We start from the raw sequence: 23,817 nt of genomic DNA on the forward strand, positions 1-23,817 counted from the left end.
GAAAAAGAAGAAATTTTCTCACTTACCTCTAGTGGCCATGCAGTTAGCTTTGGTTTACTTACAGGTTTTGAGACATCGCAGAGATTTCTGCTTCCATCCCAAAGCAATGGAGGTGAATTGAATTTCATTTGTGGTGGTCACAAAAATGAAAAAATGAAACACAGAAAGAAACAGTGTCCTCCCCACTACTCTGAATAATCCCCAGTCAATACTCAGAAGGAGTATATCCTTGGTAAAAAAAAAATAAAAAAAGTAGTTCCAATATAAACTGTTCAATGAGCACCACAAATTAAATTCTTGTTTTTTGTAATTTGGGTGAACTGACCCTTTAAAATTGTGGGGTTGGTTGTAATGAGCACTGTAGCCTCTAAGGGCGGCTATCATGACTTTAGACCTTGAGTTTTACTGGAAATTAATAACAATAGAAAATAAGACACACAGCCGAGCAACATCTTCTTTCCAGGCATGATTTATTGAAAACACACCAAATTTATACTCTACAAACCAGTATTTTTCTGTTATGTTTAACAAGCGTAATATTTGCCTCTGGGTATTAGTAAAATTAACATAATACATTCTGTCACTGTGGCATCGCTTCTGCTCGCTACGAAAGCATTAATAACTTTACTCCTCTAGGAAACCGAAACCATTTTTCGAATGACTCTATCTTTTTAAAAGTTTATAATACAACGTAATACAAGGCAGAAACCCACCAACAGTCTAAACTACTTGGGGTTCAGGGGACGGTGGGGTGTGTGTGTGTGTGTGTGTGTGTGTGTGTGTGTGTGTGTGTGTGTGTGTGTGTGTGGGGGTGCAGGATGAATGAATGAGTTGAGTGGAGGAAAAAGGAAGGAAGGGTGACACAGGAGAAGGGGGCGGGGGAGAGGTGAACAGACAGGATGGAGAGATGACAGTTGAAAGGGAGGAATAAAGTTATATAAAACACACTTATCTTTATCTACCATGGAAAAGGTTAAGGCACATGATAGGTACAAACACATCTGCTACTGAGAAGTACAGTTACTTTATTTTGACGGTCTTGAATCAGTTATATCTACACAGGTAGGTTTGTTTGATTCGATGTGTGTCCGAGTCCTGCATTTATTTTACAGCACAGTTGCTTTGGTTCTTTGGTTTTGTAAATATACAATGCGCTGCACATCCACAAAACCAAAAATCCTGTTTATAAATGCATGTAAATACAACTCCAGATCCTTTGGTTGTGGAACTGCAAAGTGCAGTCAGGAATAGACAGTCATATGAGTCTTTGTTGCAAGGGTTCAGTATTGTCCAATGAAAGCACACACTTCTGAGGACACACAAAAGGGATGCTGGGTATTATTATAACTTTTTTAACCTCTGAAATTAAAATTTATACAGTAAGTTTTTTTGTAGTTCATTGATTTTTACCACAACGTACATCTTTGTAAACACCGTGTAAAATATGCAAGCTTTATAAAGTCACATACGCCACAAAGAAAAATCAGACTTTAATGCAGGCACATGCCGTTCGCCTTGATGACGCATGAGTGATACCAACTTGGATTCTCTTTCTGTCTCCTGTCCACAGTGAATCAGGAGACAGGCTGAAGCCGGAAAGGAGACTGTACACATTATCACTGGATTTTGTGTGCAGTCTCACCATGCGAGAGAAAAATATGCAATATGATTCAATATCTCTCTGCTTTTCTACATCTCAACTGCCCACCCTAAAACATTGTAAAAATATATACTATATGACCAAACTTGATGTTTTGTTTTGTACAGTGTGATGCAACTCTTCTATTTTGCCTTGAACATCCAGATCCACTCGTCCACCTGTACTCTCTTCCAGCACATGAATGAATTAGTTAATATCCAAATGACACCACAAAAAAACTGGCACTTGGAAAGAATAGAATATAAACATCTGTACAGTTTTTCTTCATGCTCACGACTGAATATTTCTCTTTAAGATGCACTGGTGAAGGAGGGTTCGGGGATGGTGGTAACTTGGTCTGATCGGGAAGAAAAATGAAGGGACTTTTATTAACACTGCCATCTCTTGTCTGTTCTATAACCTCTGTCTGACCTCTGACCCCTGACCCCTCCAGAGTGTCTCTTTTGAAGATGCAGGGGCTGTCAAACAACATGTAATTCATCGCCTTTAGAAAGAACACTGCAGATAAACTTTTTTCGGTAACTTTTTTTTTGACAAATACAAAATATAAATAGGTGATCGCTGGCGTAACTCGACAATATTTGACACACATTTAAGTTACGTGGTTATTTCTTGTTTACAAACATGGTGAGCCTTTATCAAATGAGATGTGCTTTCCAAACAATGTGATATTAATATACAACTAAGAAGTCGGCCATTTTTGTTGTGTTTTTTCCTTAATTTTTCAGTTTTTTTCCTTTTGACCCTTATATACATTTATATAAAACCCAACAAAAATAAAAAATGCTTTCAGACCTATCCTTTCAACAAGAGACCAATCTTCTGCCTCTCTTTTCAAAAAACACAAATCATTTATAAACAAAATGCCTTATATCCTCTTTAATACACATCATTGACAACCAGCCAGGAAACTCATGAAACTGCGGTGGTTACACAAGTAACCACAGCTCTGTGAGTGAGGGTCAACATGGCACTCGGCTCATACATGTTGACCACAATGAAACCGAATGTTTCGTTTCCATTTTAGCTTACGTTTGCGATGCAGTGTGAACAGAAACTGTTACTCCCTCTGATGTACACACTATGTCACTTTCCTTTCTCCAAACTTGCAGACTCCTCACTTTATACAATGGACAATCATCTGTTAACCACTTTTGATTTCAAAGCATCTCAGTGCACTTTTTTTTTTAAAACACAGTGAACCAAATGGATTGTAAGTGTATGAGAGCAGACTGCTGGGAGTACATGTTTATCCACTATGCTACAGCTCTTCTCAGGCTCGGTTTCTCTCCTTTTACTTTTCCTTTCTTGTGTCCATCCCACCAATCTGAAAACATTCGTTGACCTTCAAATACACCAGTCCATACCCATTCACATCAAAATACCAAAGCTTGACCACAAACTGAAAGTAAAATTCTCCAAAAAACCCACAAAATTGAAGCATGAACTTCTTCCAGATGTGAAAACTGAAATGAAAAAACATCCGTTTCCCATTTCTTCTCCTTCACGTTTCCTTCCAACACACTTCTCAATTCCTTTTCCATTCACTTCCTTCACCTCGCCCTTTCCGGCCCTTCAAATGTCCATTCCTTCACCAGCACCGGCCTCTGTCCATGTCTTGTCACTGGTACAGCTCAACAAGAGTCAACACTGTAAAATTCACATGATGTCCAGTGGGAATGTAGATATGGAATAGTAGTAGGAGTAGTCACTTTTTATTCTTTTTTTAAATTTAATTTTCTGAAAAGCATGAAAATGCTGGCTGATGCTGTCACTGTTGTGATCATGATTTTTTCTTAAATCCTCTTTTTTTTTGTACAAAGTCCGACTCCAAAGATGAGCTCCGTGTGAAATGGCAGTGGTGATATGAGAAATCCTCCTCTAGCTGAGGTGTTGCACTGTCGTTATTTTAAGCCTGAAGCATGTGGAAAAGAAAGAGAAATATTAGAAGAAGCACCCGTACAGTTTGAAATTACAATAAATGAAGAGTTTAAGTCCAAAATGCTACATATCCACTGTAAAATGACATCCATCATGACGAATAAGAACTTAAAAATGATACAGTGATTTAAAGGATAAGGTGTTTTTTGTCAACAAATTCCATTAAAAGACCAAAACCAACACTGACTGTGGCACTCAGCCCCAAGTCCATTCGTCCCTACTGAAGATGTAAATCTGTAAAGCTGTACTAATCAATATTTTTATATCAATGGAAATATATGACTGTGTAATGTGAAAGGGGTCACTTGTACTGACAAACCCAGAGTATTATCACCCGGCTGTGCAGTTCCCCTCAGCTCCATGGAGGGATCAGCAGGTAGAGCGGGTCGTCCACAGATCACAGTGTTGGCTGTTTGACCCCCACCTCCTCCTGTCCACATGTCGAAGTGTCCTTGGGTAAAACACTGAACCCTAAATTCCTCCCTATGGTTGGCCAGCACCCTGCGTGGTAGCTTGCTGCCATCGGTGTGTGAGTGCAAACGAATGAGTGGCAAAAACCTTGTAAATAAATGTAGCCATTTACCATTTATGGAGCATTTGAGCATCTTTTAGCTCACTGTTTTGGTTTTCTAGCCCAAAACTTTGCTGTTTTGTTTCAGTCTCACTGTTCTCATCAACCACATTTCCAGCACCGCAGGCAGCTGGTGGAGCACAGCTGTTTTAAAAGCTCTGTTAACCCACTGTACGCCACCTGCCAAGCACCAAACAGAAACTTAGAGACTAGCTGGTGAACATCGTGGAGCATGGAGACCAAATAGAGCTAAAAGGCAACTGAATCTTGGATTTACATTCGCCAGAAACAGAACTTCAAATGCTAATGTTGCTCCGTGTCTGCTGGAGGTGTAAACAGGCAACTGTTTGCTAACACATTAGCCACAGCAATCTAAAACTAAAGCTTTCTAAAGCTGTAAAATATCGACTGTGATGTTCAGCTGGTTGTGGAGTTCTGCCCAACTTTATAAGGTGATATAATATTATGTCATGTGTTGTTTTTACAGCTTTTTGCGCTGCCCCCAAGTGGCCAAAAATAAATTAATGCAGCTTTAACCACAGGAAGTACACTTACTCAGGGTCCTTCAGTACCTCCACCCCTAGGTGGTTGAGGTAGGCTGTACTTGATATTTGCATTGATGATTTTTTCTTTGACACCCCACCTCTTCATGTCCCTGTCACTCACAATATCTCAAAAGTTACCCATACAGTACATAATAAACAGTGCATTTGTTGGGGTCTGGGTTTCAGCTGCAGATTAACACACAATAGGCATGGTTGTAAGTGGACCTCTATGGTACAGAGGAATAAGATAGACCATTTTTGATTTTGGTCTTTTCATGGGATTTGTTGACAATAAGAAAAAATAAATATCACTAGCCTTTTCCTTTACTAAAATGTATTTTTTAGAGTAGGAACCACATTCAGTTGGCACCACAGTACTTGACAAATCACATCACTGTCAACAAATGCTTCAATCATGTCAGTCCAGATGGCAAATGGAGGCAAGAGACAGCAAAACAGATGCTTAATGTGCTGGATGAAATCCTGCATGTGCTAAATGAAGTGAAAATTACTTACCTGATGGCTCGTAATACTACCTATAATTTTGTTTTTTTCACTAAAGTGCCAAAATTACATTGAATACCACAAATCCTACCACCGTATCTCTCAAGAGTCATCATGTGATGTATTTCCTATCAAAATGCAATGGATGGAGATGAAAGATAGAACGGATGGCCGCTGATAAAGATGACTAAGATAAGATGATGAGGAAGACAGTGAGGTCTGACAAGAGGCCTCTGGCAAAGGAGAGTACGACAGCAGTGAGGAGGAGGCAGGAGGAGATAAATGCTGCTGATAGAGTAATGGCAACTACTGAAGCTCACCCAGATCAGCTTGCAGCTTTGCAAAAGTCATTCGGTGGGACAATAAATAGTGTGTCAGTTTCAGCCAAACGCCATAAGGCAAACAGTCCCTAATGCACTGTAAATAAAATATGTACAGGTTTAAGGATATTACTAATATAGATTTCTTTCCTTGTGACTTGTGTAACAAACTGTTGCTACTGTTGCCTTACAGCTAAGGTGCATGAACATGAAAACATGGAAAGAAAGAAGAAATTCAGCAGTTCTTGGATGCAGGGGGATGTTCTAACAAAATTGTATTTCTAATGGAGAAAAGCAGTTTCATTAGATTGTAGTGGGTTTTAATTGTAGCTCTACTCACTGAAACTGATTAAGCTTTCTGCCAAAAAAAAGACCTTTTAGGAAATCTCTCAACCACAAACAGAATTAAGAGCAGAATTTCTTTCTTTCTGTAACTTACATGGAAATATGACCATCTAAGTTACATAAGAAGCCACTTAGTAATAATTTATTTCATGAATTTTTAACACAAGATATTCAAATCAATGACTTCAGACCTCAAAATGTTTGCAAACTGAATTCATGTGAGCTCACTCTTCATTACATCTCTGCCTTTGACTTTGTGTTGGCTTCCATCATCAACTTAACAACTTACATGAATCATTCATCTGAAGACATCTTGCTTTGACCAAAGAAACTGTGTGTATGATGAATGTGAACAGAGAAGAGATTGTCTGTGTGTGCGCATATCTTTTTCTTTCTCCCTAGTGCTTTTCATTAAGGGATAACTGAGTCCCTGTAGACTCCATCTGAAGTGCAGAACAATGACTCCCCTTCGTCATTTGCCATCAATTTCAGCAAAGACCGTCAGTGAGTGAAGCTAGGTGTACAGTTCAATCAGACAGGTGGTGCTGAATTGTAAACAGAGACCAAAGTCTGTGTACTTTCTATGTGTATTACAGAGCGGAGTCATGTTGGCTTTCTTACAATGCTGTGTTGATCACTCTGAGTGGCAAAATTTAAATGTTTCAGTAGTGAAATAATTATGGGATGCATGTAACAATATTAACTGACCATTCACTAAGCACTACCCCCCTTAGTTACTGTTGCAACACCTGTCAAGCTTTCCGTTCTTCTCACACGTCACATTATGCAGTTTACATTAATAATGGGAACAGACTTACCACTCGAAATTCTTAGTAATTTTTGAAACGAGTTCTTGATTCAAGACAGGTAGAGAATAGCAGGCTTCTCATTTCTATCAACAAAATCAATGGTAACCAGCTAGAAATGAGAACCCTGCTATTGTGTATCTTCTCATTTCTAGAAGTAAGCAGCTGTAGCTAGCTAGCTAATTAAGCTAATGTTAGCTCCATGAGTTGGTTAAAAACGCTGCCTCTGGTGGACTTTTTTAGAATGTGTTTAGCTGTCTTGTTAACGAGAATCTTGGAAAAAGGGGCCACGAAATGAAATCATGCTAAAAGACTGAGGCTAAAGCTGCATGTCCCAGGAAACAGTTAGCACCATCACCAGATGATGGTTCATGTAGAAGACATGGAAATAAAAAAACAGCTTGTTTTTGTATTGCAGTGTAGAGCTGCAATACTACTGTAGGCAGTACGCTAGTTAGACGGGCATGCTAATGATTAGCAGATGTTAGCAGACACACACTTTTGGTTTGGTTTTGATTTTAGAAAAGCTAGAAAAAAGACACTACAAGCTCTTTAAATGCAGAGTATCACTCTTATTACAGCTCCATGCACACTGCTTCATCATGTGCAGAAAGCTAACGCTTGACAAGCCTTCTGTGCTTAGTTGCGGGTTGCTGAGGCTGTAACTGAACAATTGCTGTTCAAGGAAGGAGTTTAGCGAACGGTCAATTAAAGTATAACAAATGAGGCATACTTGAATTAAAATCCACCTTGGGATAGATACTATTTCACTGGAATATCAACATCAAGTTGTGATAGTCAGTGTATTTCAGTGTGTGCAACCTAAGAGCCTATGTAAATATGAAGAATTCAAATACAATGTATTTTTAAACCTTAAAAATCGTTTTCAATTGAACTGCAAGTGAATTGTGTAAATTTCCATGAAAAGAACAAGGTGACTTCTTCAGCTGACTGCTCTGGGTGCAGGGTGACAGCAAGTCTACAGGTCTAAATACAGTGTGAGGGTGAAAGGAACACAGGTGGAAACGATGAACAGACAGGGAGTGAAAAGGATGCTACAATCCAACCCAAGGGATGAAGGTTGTTATTTCTGTTGTGCTTTTACTTTTCAGACCTACCATGCATGCATTTAGACCCAGGAGTCAACAGGCTGGGGCTTAACATCACAAGCGTCCACCAGACTGACCGCAGGCCTGTTACTCCTGATATAGTGTTTCCTATTTGTGTCATTCTGTGGCCACAGGAGGATGGGTTAAAAAAAACACAGCAAAACAAAAAAAGAGGTCAATACATTTCACAAATACACTCACGCGCACACACGTACACATGCATACAGGATCAGAGAAGCCAGTGTTAGTTCCCTGCCTTATGGAAAACTCGGAAAGAAGTCAGAGTGATTACAAAACAGCATACCAAACCATGCAAATGAAAGAGGGAGAGAGCAGTTGCATTCAAAGTGGGCAGAACACCTCTGGGAAGTACAGACGGCAGACTTAGAAGACAGCTTTGGAGTAACGCTAGAAGGCCTGTACACTCTGAAGACAAACATGGCTGTTTGCTGTGATTGCTCCTGTAGTGAGCTGGTTAAAGCTCAGCCCTCTGCCCTTTCAAGACGTGACAGCATAACTTTAGCTCTAACTGGTTTAGTAATTAACATAAATATGTTGAAGAGTAGGTGTCAACCAAAATTGATTATTGACGCCTGAGGTCAGAGTTGAGTACTGAAGCTGCCAATAGCTGCTATTTTGTGCTGTTATACTTTGCTGCTATATTAGCTACTTTATTTTATCTGGCCAAAAAGGTGCACTTATTTTGGTGTAAACAGGTAGTCTGAACAGCTATAAGACATCTTGTGATACCAAAATTTGCCACTAAAAACTATACAAATGAAAATGTTTAAGTTGTGTTACGAAGCAGGTTTCATTGCAGGTTTTACAAATGGACACCCTGAAGAGTAAAATCCTTGTGCGCAAAACTGTGATGGTCTCCCTGATTAGCCTATAGCATGCCTAGTAATAATAATACTAAAAATACTACTACTAATAATAATGTTCTATGTATTCATAAGCTGTGTACAGAGAGGACACCCTTAAAATAGAGTTGCAATAATTCTTAAAAAGTACACTTCTTTCTTAGCTCTGAATCTGAGAGCAATGTTTTTTCTCAATGCAAACAGCTATACTGACAATGTCAATGTGGAAAAGACATCAGCTGAATTCAAAGTCAAGACTGAAAATAAAAACTGTAAGAGCAACTTAACACCAGATAAAAATCTTGTTTATGCAGATCTCCAGTGTTTTAACTTCTTAACTTGATGCAGTGATATAGAAGTGTACTCCAGGGTGTAGTAAGTGCACCATGACATCACTGTTGGGCGTGGTTACAGCTGCAACAGAGCACATTTCTGACAAGCCAAAGGTCAGAGGTGCAACAAAACTGAAACTTTCAACCAGAGAGGACAGCGAAACGTTGCTTTTCAGCCTGGTGTTAAGTTCAGCTTTAAACAAAACAAATCACTGTAGCAGCACCTTTAACTTTAAGAAGACAATTCTGAAATGCAACCAAAAAAATGGGTAAGTAGCAGTAACACTCATTTTCTGATCATCAGCTACCATAAACTATACTCACTTTTTAATAAAACATGAATAACTACCTACCAACAGCAAACTAATGTGTTGATGTAATCCAGATAAAAAGCCAAACACCACAGATTATTAACTGGACTAAGAGATAGTTTTAACCTGCACGGAGAAGCGGATATATGACCATACATCTAAAGAGACATATGCTAAACTGAATTTAATGGAGACTTCATTGCATTCATTTTACAATCCCACAGGGAAAATCCTTCTCATCTGGCACTAAAACAGATCAAAAATAAACTACAAAAAGTACTTGAGAGTCATCTGACACATGTCAGACATCCTCGGAGGCCATTATCCTGTGTCTCCTCTTTGAGGCTGGATTGCCAATCAGCTCAGCAATAAAAAAAAACTGGCTGCAGTGTGAAACGGCTGTATAATCAGCAGGCGACCACTTGATAATGCAGCTGTCTGTTCATTGCCAAGGCAAGGGTCATCTCCGCGAGGAGTGGTTGTTGGCGGTTCTTTTAATCAGTCTCAGATTAATTACTTTACAGACACCAAAAGCTTACACTCAATTAACTGGTGGCTCGCAGATCTGAGGCTGTCCACAGTGCTGAGCTGCGGCGGGCAACATTAACAGAGAATGACAACTTCCAGCCTCTTTCAAGAATCAATAGGATTAAGAGCTTCTAATGAGGACCACCACAGAAACCATGAGAGGAGAGGGAAAGAGAGAGACACAGAGGGAGAGAACATGTGATAAACATCATCATCATCATTATTTCATCCCCCAAGAGACCAGAAGAGGTCTGCCTGTACCTTTAATGGCTCCCGTTCTGTCAGGTCCACCGTGCCGTCGCCTGCTTTGTATTTGCAGTCCTTGTCCCTCTGGTCAATGGTGGAGTAACCATCTAATGAGGTCAGAAAACAACAGTCAGCTAATTCCTCTCTGTACTCGTTTAAAAAAAACAAAACAGTGACAGATCATTTATAGTGTTGTTTTAACCTGTGTGGAGTGACTGACTGAAAGGTTTTCTGCACTGGAGCACTTACAAGAGTCCCAGGAAGTTGTTGGACACAGAAAAGACTAAACATGCCTCCACAATTCTTAGCTTGTGCTTGTCTAAACGTATTATTATTTACCACCACAGTAGGTTTAAAAAAAACTAGATGAAGTATCTGTGAGCGGTATTTGACCCTGTTCTCATAACTGTCTTTAAAAAGGCACTCTCACAGCTCAGGGCCAGTATTTATCAGAGTAAGGAATCAGCCCTAACTGGCCAAAACCTCTCAGAGTGATGCATACTGTAATTGGTTCTACTTTTAGAATTAGGAGTTTAAGCATTTTATCAACATTCCTAACCTTGAAAATGACTCCTATCATAGCAAATATTTAGGTGAGCTCCAGAGATTTCCTAACGTGATAGGAGTCGCCAAAAGATGGCATTTAGAGACATTCCCTGATGACAAGATTATTAAGAGATACTGTTTTTATCTGCCCTTGTGTGAGATGCAAAAGAAAAAGCACCTCTGAAAAAAAAAACTATGGACCTCTCAACCTCACAGCAACAGGGAAAATGTAGCTTTGCAACAGTAAAGATTTGGGTCTGTTACAACCAACAATTTCAGTAGTAATAAATTAAACTTTGATCACTTATTCAGCTCCTCAGATAATGCACAGATTCCATCATTACTGCACCACTCAGTGTCAAGTGCATTCATACCAATCATGGGATTATTTATCTATTGATTCATTGATATTCATTCATAAACCATTCATATTCATTCATAATTGACAGTGGGAAAGCTATAAAGATGTCGTGCTGTTACAGTGTATTTTTCAACACTGGGTGAGATTACACAAATCATTTTTCCCCATCTGAAGGTCACATAAGTTAACAGGTGGTGTAGTGTAGCAATAACATCGCTGAGTGTGCACAACCTACGCAAAATGTGCTGCTAATATTGGCATCGTAAAACAATGTGAATGGACACAGCTGTGTAGGATATGTCACACAGCTAAATTAAATATCTATTCTAAATTGCATATACATCATAGTTTAAGCTGCACGAGTGGCTTCCAGTATTTACTATGTAAATGGCTTGTTGGTATATATCATCATGGGATTTAGGCTATTTATTAATTGTGGCATCAGAGTTGTGCACAGATAACTCATGCACATGAAGCGCACACATACGTTGCTATTTTCTGCATTTCATATTTGACCACTGTTCAATATTTCAGACACCAGAAAACTACAATACGTCATTCTAAGTTTTACTTTACAGCTCTGATTGTTGTTAAAACAGCAACATCACATTCTCTCCTGGGAGTCCTTCTCCTTGTTGAAAGTCAATGTAGGAAGCTTCCTACATTGACATAAGCTTAACTTTCAGCACAATTCCTAGGAGGGATTCTTATATGCTAGAGGTTTGGAGGAAAGCATGATATACGCTAAAGGTTACTTCTTCATGACAAAAATTCTTATTCGATCTATCACCCCCAAGAGTCACAAAATTCTTGATTTCATGAACGTAAGAAAAGTATCTGAGTTACAGTTCTATATTTTTAACAGCAGGATTATTTACTTTGAAAGAAGCACAGCAGAGGAAGTCTGCCCTATGATATATTAAGAATATATTTATTTAAGTGGAGAACCGCCCACATCTTTTGGTGATGAGTTTCTAATGAAGGCCCAGCTTTGTACAAACACCTTGTTAAGAGAGGGGTCTTGCATACAGCATCAAAGAGCGTCAATGTCTGAAGCTCTGTCCAAAGCCATCATACCGAGATCAGAGTGTTCAATGGTTTGAATATTCAGATTAAAAATAGCATCTTGGCAACGGGTAAGGAACTGGTAGATGAGTCGTATCAAATAAGACACTATTGGACACTGGAGAGAGATTAGAGGAGAGCTAGCTCCTGTTTGGCTAAGGACGATCATGCAGTCTGGCTCTTACCTGGACCCAGCTCATCCATAGGTATCATATCACCACTGCCACATTTCCTGGTGCCTGAAAAGCATTCATATGCCATTTGTACAAAAGCGGCACACACACAAACTGAGTCACTGAGCCAAAACGCTTTTTAGGGTAATGGTTCTCGGCCAGTGATTGAATAATGCAAACTGAGAGTGGGCAGGCATGAGTGCCGCGATTCATGTGCATGTATGGATGCAAAAAAAAAAAAAAAAAAGGGGGCACAAGGCCAAAAATCAGAACATTAAACTGCTGCTATGCTATTGACTCCTCTGTCAAAGAGATGTTTGTTGTTGGGCCAATGTACTGCACAAGTCCCCCGCCCTCCCCCACATATACTGCTGCTGTTATAGAAAACCTATCCCAGTTTTTTGATTATGGCTACAGCTATACACGCTTACCTAAGAGTGGGGAAATTTTCATTATTTCTGACCCTATTATGTCAATTTAAAACCCATGATTGAAAATAAAAAAAGAGTTCAGCATCAAAAATAAGGACATTTCTTTAGAACTTCTTGAGGGTTGAAGGTTTTGGTTCAACAGCAGCAGTATGCTGTTCAAAGCTCCATCTCCCCTTTTATGTGCTTTACTTTTGACCCCTACGAACGACATTATTGCAACACATAACATACCACAGCTTCACCACACAGAGGATGAGAGTAGTAATGTGGCAAGCATAGCGCTTCAATATAGCCATGAGGAAAAAAAGACATGTCCTCAGCCAAGTGGACACACACAATTACATAAGTTACTGTTAGTATTTAGTTTGAACCTGCTTTGAGGACTATATTGGTGGGGTACTCCATGTCAGGACTAATTTGACAAAAAATACAGTAAATTAACAGTTTGTATACTTTATGTGTATACTTGTATTTGCAATACCTGAACTGTGTTATGCAGGGCTTCTTTAAAGGATAAATCTGGTGATATTCAATATTTTTCTTATTATCAATAAAACCCACGAAAGACCAAAACTACCAATGAATTGATCCCACTAACAAGTATTGTCTGTGTAGTTGAAGTCTGATATATGTTATTCGTCTCTGCTACAGAGCTCCATTTTAGTCCAAAACTTAAAAATTAAAAACACATCAATGAACAACATCATTGTACTGGGTGACATGTTACTTCATTACAATAAACTTGGTCACTGTGGTTAATCTGAGTCAATCCCAAGACCGTCCTGCTGCTGAAAATACTCATTAGAGCCAAATGGGACCAAATGTGTATTCATCCGTGGCTGAAAATAGTCCCCCCCAAAAAATGCACTATTTACTTCATTTTGAGTAACATTTGCTAAAAATTACAGTGCCCAGCTATTTTAGAAAATTCTTGAATTTTTTTTAAAACTGGAGGGCCACTTGGTGTACCACAGACAGGGTAGGGAAGTCGAAAAGTATTCAGAGACGAACTCAAACATTTTTGGTTTTGGTCTTTTCATGGGATTCGATGATAGTAACAAAAATCTAGAATATCAATAGCCTTATCCTTTAAATGTGATCTTAAGACTTTAATTGTCATTTTGCTGAAGACCCCTGGGATCTTCTCCACCTTATCCCACACACTTGGTCCTCTAAACAGGCAAAAACAGCAACAGCACACACACACACACACACACACACAACTGACCTTGGTTCTTGTCCATCAGGGGTAGAGTGGTGTCGTCATAGCCTGGCTTACCGTTCTTGGTTGCTTTAGGGGTGGCTGTAACTGTGGGCTGAGAGAAGAGGCAGAGCAAGCAGCATGTGAAGGCATCATACTCAAACAGGTACATGTAGAACTCTCTTAGTGCTAGGTTAGGATTGAAAAGAAAATCATTCTTACCATTTTACAGGCTGACGTTTGACTAAAACAAACATTAGAATGTGACGTGTAACATCAACTGTCTGTGTATATCAACAGAATATGAAGACTGCATGTGTCGGTTAGTAATGCCTTTATGTTTGAAACATGTAATACCTTGGTTCATATGCTGTACACATGCTGTATTTAAACATTTTAGTCACTGGAGATTTATCTCTCTCTGGAGTGACTAATGATGCTACTAATACTTTTTGTCATGCAAATACTCTCTTAGTGGGACGCTTCATTAATGGCAAAGTGATGATTGTCAGAATTTTGTGCTTCTAACTAACCTGATGTTACAATAACAATACTTAGGATCCAGATGATATGTGAAGGATAACTTCCACATGATCACAGTTCTGTACCTGGAAGTGGCTCTTGTTCCAGCCGTCCTTGGTCAAAGCGTTCCTCAGCTCCTTATAACTCCAGACTGTCTGCAGCACGTGGGACGCCGCCTTCGTTTCGCGAGCTGATTGGCTGAGGGGGCCACAAGAAGGAGGAAATACATGAAGAAATAACTACAGCAATTAAAGTCAGAAACCTCATCTAACCCCCAAACAGTGACGGCTGGATATGCTAGCACGCTGCTGCTGCAATCAATCTTTTTATTCAATGGCGTCCCCTGAGTGGCTCCAGGGTCTAGTTTTTAATTCATAGCTACCTCTGAGCCACCAGTATTAATTACATGTGGGTGGGGGCCTCACTTCAAAGAAAGCTAATCTCATGAGGCTGAGAGGAAACACAGCTATTTGGTCTGTGAATGAACTATATATGTTCATGCTAGTTAGAGTGACTCTCCGTATGATCAATACTTCACTGCACAAGAACGAGCCTTTGAAAAATGCTCTTGATCTTTAATTGAAAGTGTGGTGCAGACGCAATTCATTTTGGAATGGTTAACATTGTGGTAATATAAGACACCTGTTGATGCTCTGCCTTAATAACTGTTAGTTATCGTTATCAGGTTGTTGAGGAGATCTCCAGAATTAGAGGAACGACTACTCACTTGCATAAGCAGCAGCTACAGAGGCACCCCCTATAACAATGCCCTAAAGTTCTAAAAGCCTGTTAATTAAAAGTGTGGTGGGTGGTGGTGTGGGCTCAGGCTTGTTAAGAGTATAGTATTGTGGTAGCAAAGCTTGGGCCATTAGAGACACATTACATTATCCTCCATGAATACTAATATAAAGGTTCATGATGCAATCTGCATTCAAGTCATACTGTAATTATTACATGTATAATGTCTCCATGGTATAACAACACTTCTGGCATGGTTTACATAGGTATGCAGATATAGTTTCTGTTTGGTTCACTGTCTGCAATACAGTCTGTTTGACCTACAGTATAGGACTGATGATAAAAATACACAAGAAAAAAGCAATCACCTACAATTTATTGGACACATTGAGTATTTGGGTAAATTAAGCATTCTTTAGGCAGCTTATTTTGAGATAAAGAATCAAACAGTGCTGCCATTGTTGAGTGTATAATTGTGCATACGCCATTTGGGGCTGCCTAATTAATACATAAAATCCTCAACAAAATTGATTTACAACCATAATTGAATCTAAATAAGACAGTCAACAGCTGGTTTAGATGCACTCATCCTAGAAATAGTTACTCCTTACATGTTGTAAAGTAACATTAATCACATTCACGGTACAATATGTGATGTACTGCGTATATAAAGTCTTACCTGGTCCTGTTAATGGCGACCAGCTTCTCAATGGCCTGGGCCTGGATGAGGGAGCGGGCGTTTTCAGAGCTGTCGGTGACAATCTCATGGATGGTGTTGAGGATGGCGACCACAGTGTCTTCCTCCAGGTTTTTGGCTGGCCGCTGCTGACCGCTGGGCAGGTTGCTCACCAAGTCCCGCATGGCATAACTTCCTGTGAGGTGACATGTTTTTTAAGGTTAACCAGGTGAAAGTGCTGGGTTAATAATAACTATGGAATCGCATTATGAAGGGATCCCTTCAAGGCTGGTATGGACAGGAGGAATAATTACAGCCACCAATAACTCTTTCAGTGTACATATGCATGTGAGTATTCTTTTAAGACGGACTTGCAAACAATGACGAGTGACTATATTTGTGTCAGTTTGATACAAAAATGATTTTTGTTGAAATCTGTGTGCAGTATTGCTAATAGTTCGTACCAATCAGGTCCTTGTTGCGGCGGTCAATGGACAGGTTGCGCAGAGCGATGGCCACAGCTCGAACCACCTTGTCAGAGTCAGAGCGCAGCAGCTCCACCAGGATGGGAAGACCTTTCTCCTTACGCACCGTGGCTCGGATGTAGTTGGACCACTGGAGGGCAGACAGACGGCATGGTGTGACTGCTTTTTATAATTTCAACCTTTAACCTCTAGGGTAGGCTGAGTGACCACACACTGTCAGCAACATCCTGTTTGACATTCATGCATACCTACAGATTCCCACCTGGGAACTGCCCAGCAAGACCACACATCTTTTCTTTTGACCACTGGGAATGCTCCACTGGAGGAGTCCAGGTCACCTCCATGACACCAGTCGAGGAAGGGGAGGACACTTTATATATATATGCCTTCATGCTCACACACACGCACACACACACACACACACCCACGCACACACACACACACACACACACACACACACACACACTCAATCATTCACTCACTAACTACAAGACGGCTCAGCACTGCTCCTTGGGCTTGACTAATTCACAACATTACACAGAGGGGCTTTGAGTGGACATGTGATATAATTTGTCTTAATTTAAACATCAGTAGATTTTACTTCTCATTTTTTTTGTAACATGAAACATTAAGCTAGACATAAAAGGGTTTCTCTTCTAAGCACTGGTACCCCAAGAGATGTAATTAAGTAGCGGACAGGCACAGCTGAACCACCAGGTGGCAGTAGTAAGCCTTGAAAAACAGGTCGATCTAGTGGTACAGAACTAAGCAGTAGCAAAGAATGAGGAGGATTTAAGGAAGAAGCTCTGATATCCTCCCAGGGAGCAGGGACATGCTTTGTCCAACTACCAGATGTGACAGTGTGATGGGTTAGCGGCACCACAGGTTCCTGAGCCTCGCCAGGCATCCTGATCAGCTTCAACTTGAAAAAAAAATACAATAAAGGAAAGAAGGATTTCTCCTCAAAATGTTCACCTTAGCTGAAAATCCCCACCACTGAATTATTAACACTAAATGTGAGACTCAGGGCTGCATGTTAACTCCTGAAATTGAAAAAATAAAAAGAGTTCAGGTGTTTTTTTCCAATCGAGTTAGAAAGGCTTGGTGCAGCTGATGAATTCAGAGGACTGAAGGATGTGTTTACAGTCTGACACATGGGTGTTAAGAGAAGCGCTGCCGTGATAATGCTGCTGTGGGCTGAATACAGCCAGCCTGCTGAAAAACATAAGTGACCGCTCTTGCCTGAGGTGCTGTGCGTAAACTGGCATCTGACAACTAGCCTTCCCTGTTGATAATTCACTGCTGCCTGCAAGCCAGACAGCCTCTCAGCAGCTCCACAGCCGCTCTAATTGGAATAAATGTCTGATCCTGGCTAAAGAGGTTCACATATCATCCATCATCAGAAACCAACATCTAGGCCTGTCGCGATAATTACGTTATCGACTTATTGTACGATATATGGACATGACCTTGATCATTTTTGCTGACTTCGATATTGCCCGTTATGTTTACACAGGCGCATGTTTGTTTACATATGAATGTCACCAACATTTTAGCCAACATGATGCCAGAATAAACAGCAGGGTTTTCCCTACCATTATAAGACTTGGGACGCAATGCTTAAGCGTTTTTTCACAGCGCCTATTAAAGCCAAATGAACAGAAAAAACTATGCTGAGACACGTTTTTTTTGTCACTTCTGTCCTCTCGTCGTCTGCCCTCTGTGTGGAGTTTCACTGTGGGTGTGACTAGCGACAAATTTAGCAACCTATTCAGACCATCGAAAAATATATTCATATATTATATTGTAATTCATTCCCATGTGTGCAGATATCAGTAGGTGTGGCGTGTGGGGCAGGCAGGTTTGAGCTTCTCTCTCACTCTCTCTCTCCGGATCTCTGGATTAGAGCGCTCCTATAGCTTGTAAATATGTAAATAGTTCGTTTGATCTTCTCCCTCTTATTTACTTCAAATATATAATCTGTCTGTAGTGAGTTTATGATTATTTGGCTAAAGATTTCTCTATCTCTCCCTTGCTGCAACTGACACAACCCCTATGCTTTATGCAAATGAATGCGATGGAATGACATGCAAAGGCTCTTAAAATGACAATAATATCGTTTATCGCAATTATTGCTGAGACAATATATCGTCCAACAAAAGAAGTTATCGTGACAAGCCTACCAACATCTAACAGAGATGAAAGTTTGTTGTACATTAGTTATCTAATGCTTATCTAGTCATGTGATCCCACTGAGATGGAAGGTCCTGACCAAGAAAGGTAGTATCACTTAAAAGACTGTGTTTGAGCTACCTACTGCCTGGTTCAATTGTGTCTCAGTCTTATATATTTCAGTTTACACGGTTGCTATATGATTTGCAGAGACAGTGTATCTACACCTTGTTAAAGTGATTCTAAGCAACTCTGGGGGCAGGTCTTGTTTCCTTTTAAGCCCATCAGACTCTGTATTTTTGCTCCAATCGCAATCCAAGGTATTGGCTACTGAGAGTTCAATGATGAGGACATAAGTTGCTAAAATGCCATATAAAAGTAAAAAGTAATCTATAAGTCAGACAGAACATAGTGTCTATGTGTTGCTCCCTCCCCAACCCTGGACTCACGGTCCACTGTCCAGCGCTGAGGTTTTGCAGGGCCCCGGCAGCGGCCTCCAGGGTGTTGTAGTTCTGGCTCTCCGTCAGAAGCGATAGGTAGAGCCTCACCACCTCCGGCTGATACAGCAGTTCAAAGCCTGCAGGGAAATACAAAGAAACGCACCCACACACTGGTTAGACTCCCTGGGAAGACAGACGGGTCAATTAGGCTGTGTGAAGGTGCCGGCAGTACAGTGCTGAGGTTTATCTTGGACCATAGGGACAGTTCTTTGGCAAGGGGAAACAGTTAAGAAGCTTGGGTTTACCATAATGCACAATACCTCTGGTAACAGCGGGCTGTGAAAAGGTACAATTCCACAGCATACATGGGGTCGAAATTCAAGTCCTCTGTCCATTTGGTTTCACAATAGGCAGCAACACTTTTATTAAGAAATGCTGGAGCAGTGCTTAGTACCTTTCCTCTCAGTAATACTAAAGCATTATGATTGAAAATACTTCAGTATTATAAATGAGGAGAACACAAGAAGGAGAAATTATTGATCCGACAGCCCAGACCAAACCCAGAGGATTTGAGAGGGAGGCTTATCTCGCTAGCACATAACGCATTCCACCACAGTCAATCATTAGGCCTCCCTCTGATGGAAACATAATTATATTATCAGCTATTAGACAGCGCTGGCATGGGGAGAGACAGAGAGGTCGAATCACATCAAATCAAATTTATTCATTCAGGGTTTTTCTTATTTTGCACAAACAAGTGCTTTACAAGGGATCAACAAGACACAAAACAATTCAATTAAAAAGGTAGAGATTTTAGAGCGAGGATATTTCCTTTGTCAAGGTCATTTTGAGCTGTTCATAACTCTGGAGGGAGTCACGCATTTTTTATGGCGGAATACATCGCACCACAGGAAGGGAAGACAGCTCGGCAGATTTTGATGGCTTGAGCAAAACAATTCTTTACTATTTTGATGATCCTGAAGGCAGATTCTGACGACTACATACATACATGTTGTTCTCCCTCTCTCACAGTCTGTTAATCTATGTGGAAAGTAAATGTCTTTAGAGTAAGGAATTAAAACAAAGCCAGAAGTAAGGTCATAGTGCTTCAACTGGGGACACAATATGCTATTACTCACTGAGGCTTTAACCGACTTTTGCAGTCCGGATCACAAGTTAGCTGATGCTTTCAAACTGGTGGCTAAAATCTTCTTTTACAGAAATACCATTTCACCAGCAGCTTCCTTCCTATCCTCTACAATAGCACACAAGGAATTTCAAATCCTTCTTCTATCCCTCCAGGCTCAAATTAAAGAAAATATAACTATTTCTTCCCATGTCTTCTGAGGCCAGTATTTCCAAGGTTCTATTTGAAAACCCCAGTATTATGTGGGCAGGGATATATAGTAACCCTATTTGATTGATGTGCAAGAGCTGACAAGGCCCGCAGTGCTTTTTTTTGAGCTGTAGAAAAAGATAATCTTTTTGTAATATGAATGTGACTTGGGTTCAAGTATAAAAGCATGAATCAAAACCCTTAAGAGGGCATCTTAAGGTACCTATTTTTTTTATTGACTTACTTTTTTTCAGTAGAAGAAAAGAAAACAGTGAAAGAGGGAAGAGTGTTGAGAGGTTCAACGGAAACACACAAACTGACAGTTGTGCCTCTAAATCCACATCTCATACCTGTAATTTGCAGAGAGCAGAAGTCTGGGCGCACTCTGAGATTGCCAGATTCAGACACAGCTACATAGTTGTTAACACTAAACACGCAGGGATTTTCATCCCTGTGCCCCCCCCCGAGATCACACCAAGCCTGCTCCAGAATGTGTGTGGGACGAACTGCCAGGTCGGGAGGATGTTACTGTAGGTGCTGCATGAGAAATGTTATTTTCAAAGAAGCAGCAGAAGCAGGAGTCATCATGCACAAGACCCTGGTTACAAGCATGTGCTAAAGCATGAATCACATCCATAGGCTTTCTCGGGGGCTACGCAAGAGGAGGGCATCTGCAAACCAGACACTCAGCAGCATTCTGCATGCTCCTCATATTTCTGGGCCTACTGGGTCCACACTCAGCAAACTGGAGACCATCTTGCAGGCAGTCCTGTTGACAGACACTTCATCTCCAAGGCAGATTCTCTCTGCACAAAATGTCAGCCATGTTGAACCTTTGTTGCCAAGTTCTCAGGCACTCTAAGACTGTGCCTTTTATGACAGCATTTTTGTAATATAATCTGCAAATCCACATTTCCTCCCTATTGTAATTCCTGGGGTCTTGGTCTGGCAACCAACTGAAGCGACTTATGAAATTGGTGTTTTACAAATGAAGGATTCAAGACAAAAAAAGACATGTACTGTTCAACAAAGGAGGATGAGAATGAAGGGAAATTTACTGGGCCTTTAAACTAATTCCTTTGTCCTTAGTGGAATTTCCCACTGTTGAGCCAGAGAATATCTCTGCCAGAGCTTTCACTCAGCATCCTTAGAGAGAGGCTTAATGTCAGCACCAAGTGCTGTAGGTCTCCCCTAACAGCACTAGCCAGGTCGAGCTCTGTTGGCAACCGTATATTGTAGTGTTGTTGTTGTTGTCATCAGTCATCCGCTGCTAGCCTTTTGGCCTGCTAGTTGTCAGTTTGTTAGGCAGAATTACAATTCAGAGGGGGAGATGAGCTGTCAGTGTGACGTGACCTTGACTTTGCTCAGGGCAACCCACAGCCCTATATTCTGTGACAGACTGCAAACATGATGAGAATACTTAAATACGGATGTATCTAGTGGTGTAATGTGGAGTGTATGCTAGTGCACTTCTTTTTTAGTTAGCACAGAGCAATGAGTATACTCTGTTTTCAAGCATCCATGGGGCATACAGCCAGTACACCAGTGTGCAAAAATATTTCTGTACTGAAAATGTTAGCAAAAATGTATTTAAAGGTGCTATAATTAATATTTTATATTAATACTGGATCAAAAAACTATGTGTAATGTGAAAGGGGTCACTCGTAGTGACAAACCCACAGGGAATTATCAAACCGACTCTACAGGTCCCCTGAGCTCTACAGAGCATTTTAGCTTCTTTCAGCTCACTGTTTTGTTTTTATGGTCCACAACTTTACTGTTTTGGTTCACTCTCATGGCTCTCATCAGTGTTGTTTCCAGTAGTAGCAGGCAGCTGTTTACAAGAAAAAAGCTCTGTTAAACCCACTGCATACTACCTACCCAGCACCAAACACCAGACAGACAAAGTTAGAAACTAGCTGGTGAACATAGTGAAGCATTCAGTCGCTAAAGAGCCAGATATTTCCCTCAGGAGTTGGAGGAGACAAGACCAAAGCAAAAACATATCTCCAAATGAATGCCAATGTTGCTCTGTATCTGCTGGATGTGTAAACAGGCAACTGTTTGCAAAGAAGTTTGCTATCTCAACTTAAAAACTGATTATGTGTCAGTGTTGTGTTCATAGCTTGTTCGGCTGCTCTAAAATGGCCAAATCAAAAGTAAAAGTACTCATTGTGCAAGAATAAGAATAAGAAGAATGGCCCTGCATAATGAGTACTATATACATATTACATATATATTAATGTATTATATATATTAATATTGGATTGTTACTGATGTATTAATGTGGAAGAAGCATTGTAATGTATCATTTGATCGAGGTGGAGCTTATTCTGTTAACTATTTTACATAATGTTGTGAAGAATAATCTATAACAACTGATTAAAATTTATAAGTTGATCACAATGTTTTGTATGAAAAATATTAATCTGCAAATTAACTAGTAACTATAGCTGTCAAATACAGGCCGTACAAGATGACTGGGTGAGTGTCGCTTAGTGGTAGAGTGGGTCATCTACCAATCGGAAAGGTCGGCGGTTTGATCCCAGCTTCCCCAAGCCCACATGTCGAAGTGTCTTTGGGCAAGACACTGAACCCCAAATTGTTCCCGAGGGCTGTACCCTTGGTGTGTGTGTGAATGATTAGTTTTTTTCAACTGATGAGTAGTTGGCACCTGCCATCAGTGCATGAATGTGTGTGAATGTGATATGTAGTTGAAGCGCTTTGAGTAGTCAGAAAGACTAGAAAGGTGCTATATAAGTACAGTCCATTTACCATTTGTACTTCAGGACAGTATTTGAGCCAGACAAAAAAAAAAAAAAAAAAAAAACTTTTATGTACTACCACTGTCAGGCACATGTACACAAAGCAGCCAATGACCTTATCCAACCACCTAACACACACACACACACACACACGCACACACAAAGTCAACGATACAAAAATAGAAAAAAATCTATGAATGAATACATTATAGTGTAACTAATGTTAGTGCCAACTCCCAGTGAGCTGAGCCCAGCATGTCTATTTCCCCTGCTTGTGTGCTGGCGTGGCAAACATCACATACAACTGTGGCACCCTTACAAAACTCCTGCTGAGCTCTGCTTCATCGCCCGTGCTGAGGGACAAACACACAAAGACACACAGCTTTGCCTCTACACAAGCGCATGCACAAAATGCTCAGGAGATCTACGCTCATCCCTAAATGAGGTGAGAGGAGCAGCACGTTACTTTTCAAAGCAGAAGACGACAGTGACAACTCCTGCAATTGAGGCGAAGCACAATTAGTGCATGGGCGCAAGAAGGGGCTTTGTGGCTGCAGTGCATGAAAACTGGGTTAGAAACAAAGTTATGTTGAAGTGACTGAGTGATGCTCAGTGCAGAACTATAGCATTCATTTGGTTCAAGTAGCTTCACTTTTTGCTACGATTAAAGCCTAGGTGGAGTGGTGATGGATTAACTGACGGGTGAGGAAGGGACATACACACTCATACATGTATGTGACTCTTCTCTGAGACTCACACACACCCTTCGTGCAGAACTGGATACACACCTCTGAAAACACCTCTGTACACACACACCAATCCACA

At 40.4% G+C, this 23,817-nt stretch overlaps 1 protein-coding gene across 18 annotated transcripts in view; it reads right to left on the reverse strand.

The window, feature by feature from the left end:
- Positions 1–453: 453 nt before the first annotated feature.
- The window catches only part of arvcfb (ARVCF delta catenin family member b), a 222,417-nt gene continuing 199,053 nt past the window's right edge, over positions 454–23,817 (reverse strand). For 11 of the 18 annotated variants that reach the window (XM_044195922.1, XM_044195925.1, XM_044195923.1 and 8 more), the window contains 9 exons: positions 18,901–19,028; positions 16,259–16,409; positions 15,798–15,990; positions 14,467–14,578; positions 13,886–13,973; positions 12,239–12,292; positions 10,097–10,188; positions 7,811–7,923; positions 454–3,575 (listed from right to left, as the gene is read on the reverse strand). In XM_044195922.1, coding sequence (XP_044051857.1) covers positions 7,822–7,923; positions 10,097–10,188; positions 12,239–12,292; positions 13,886–13,973; positions 14,467–14,578; positions 15,798–15,990; positions 16,259–16,409; positions 18,901–19,028 — 920 coding nt within the window. In that variant the 3' untranslated portion in view covers positions 454–3,575; positions 7,811–7,821. The remainder of the gene's footprint in view (positions 3,576–7,810; positions 7,924–10,096; positions 10,189–12,238; positions 12,293–13,885; positions 13,974–14,466; positions 14,579–15,797; positions 15,991–16,258; positions 16,410–18,900; positions 19,029–23,817) is intronic. The other 7 variants (XM_044195926.1, XM_044195936.1, XM_044195940.1 and 4 more) reach the window with 3 other exon arrangements.

Source organism: Siniperca chuatsi, linkage group LG5 (genome assembly GCF_020085105.1).
Source record: "Siniperca chuatsi isolate FFG_IHB_CAS linkage group LG5, ASM2008510v1, whole genome shotgun sequence".
Classification (NCBI taxonomy): domain Eukaryota; kingdom Metazoa; phylum Chordata; class Actinopteri; order Centrarchiformes; family Sinipercidae; genus Siniperca; species Siniperca chuatsi.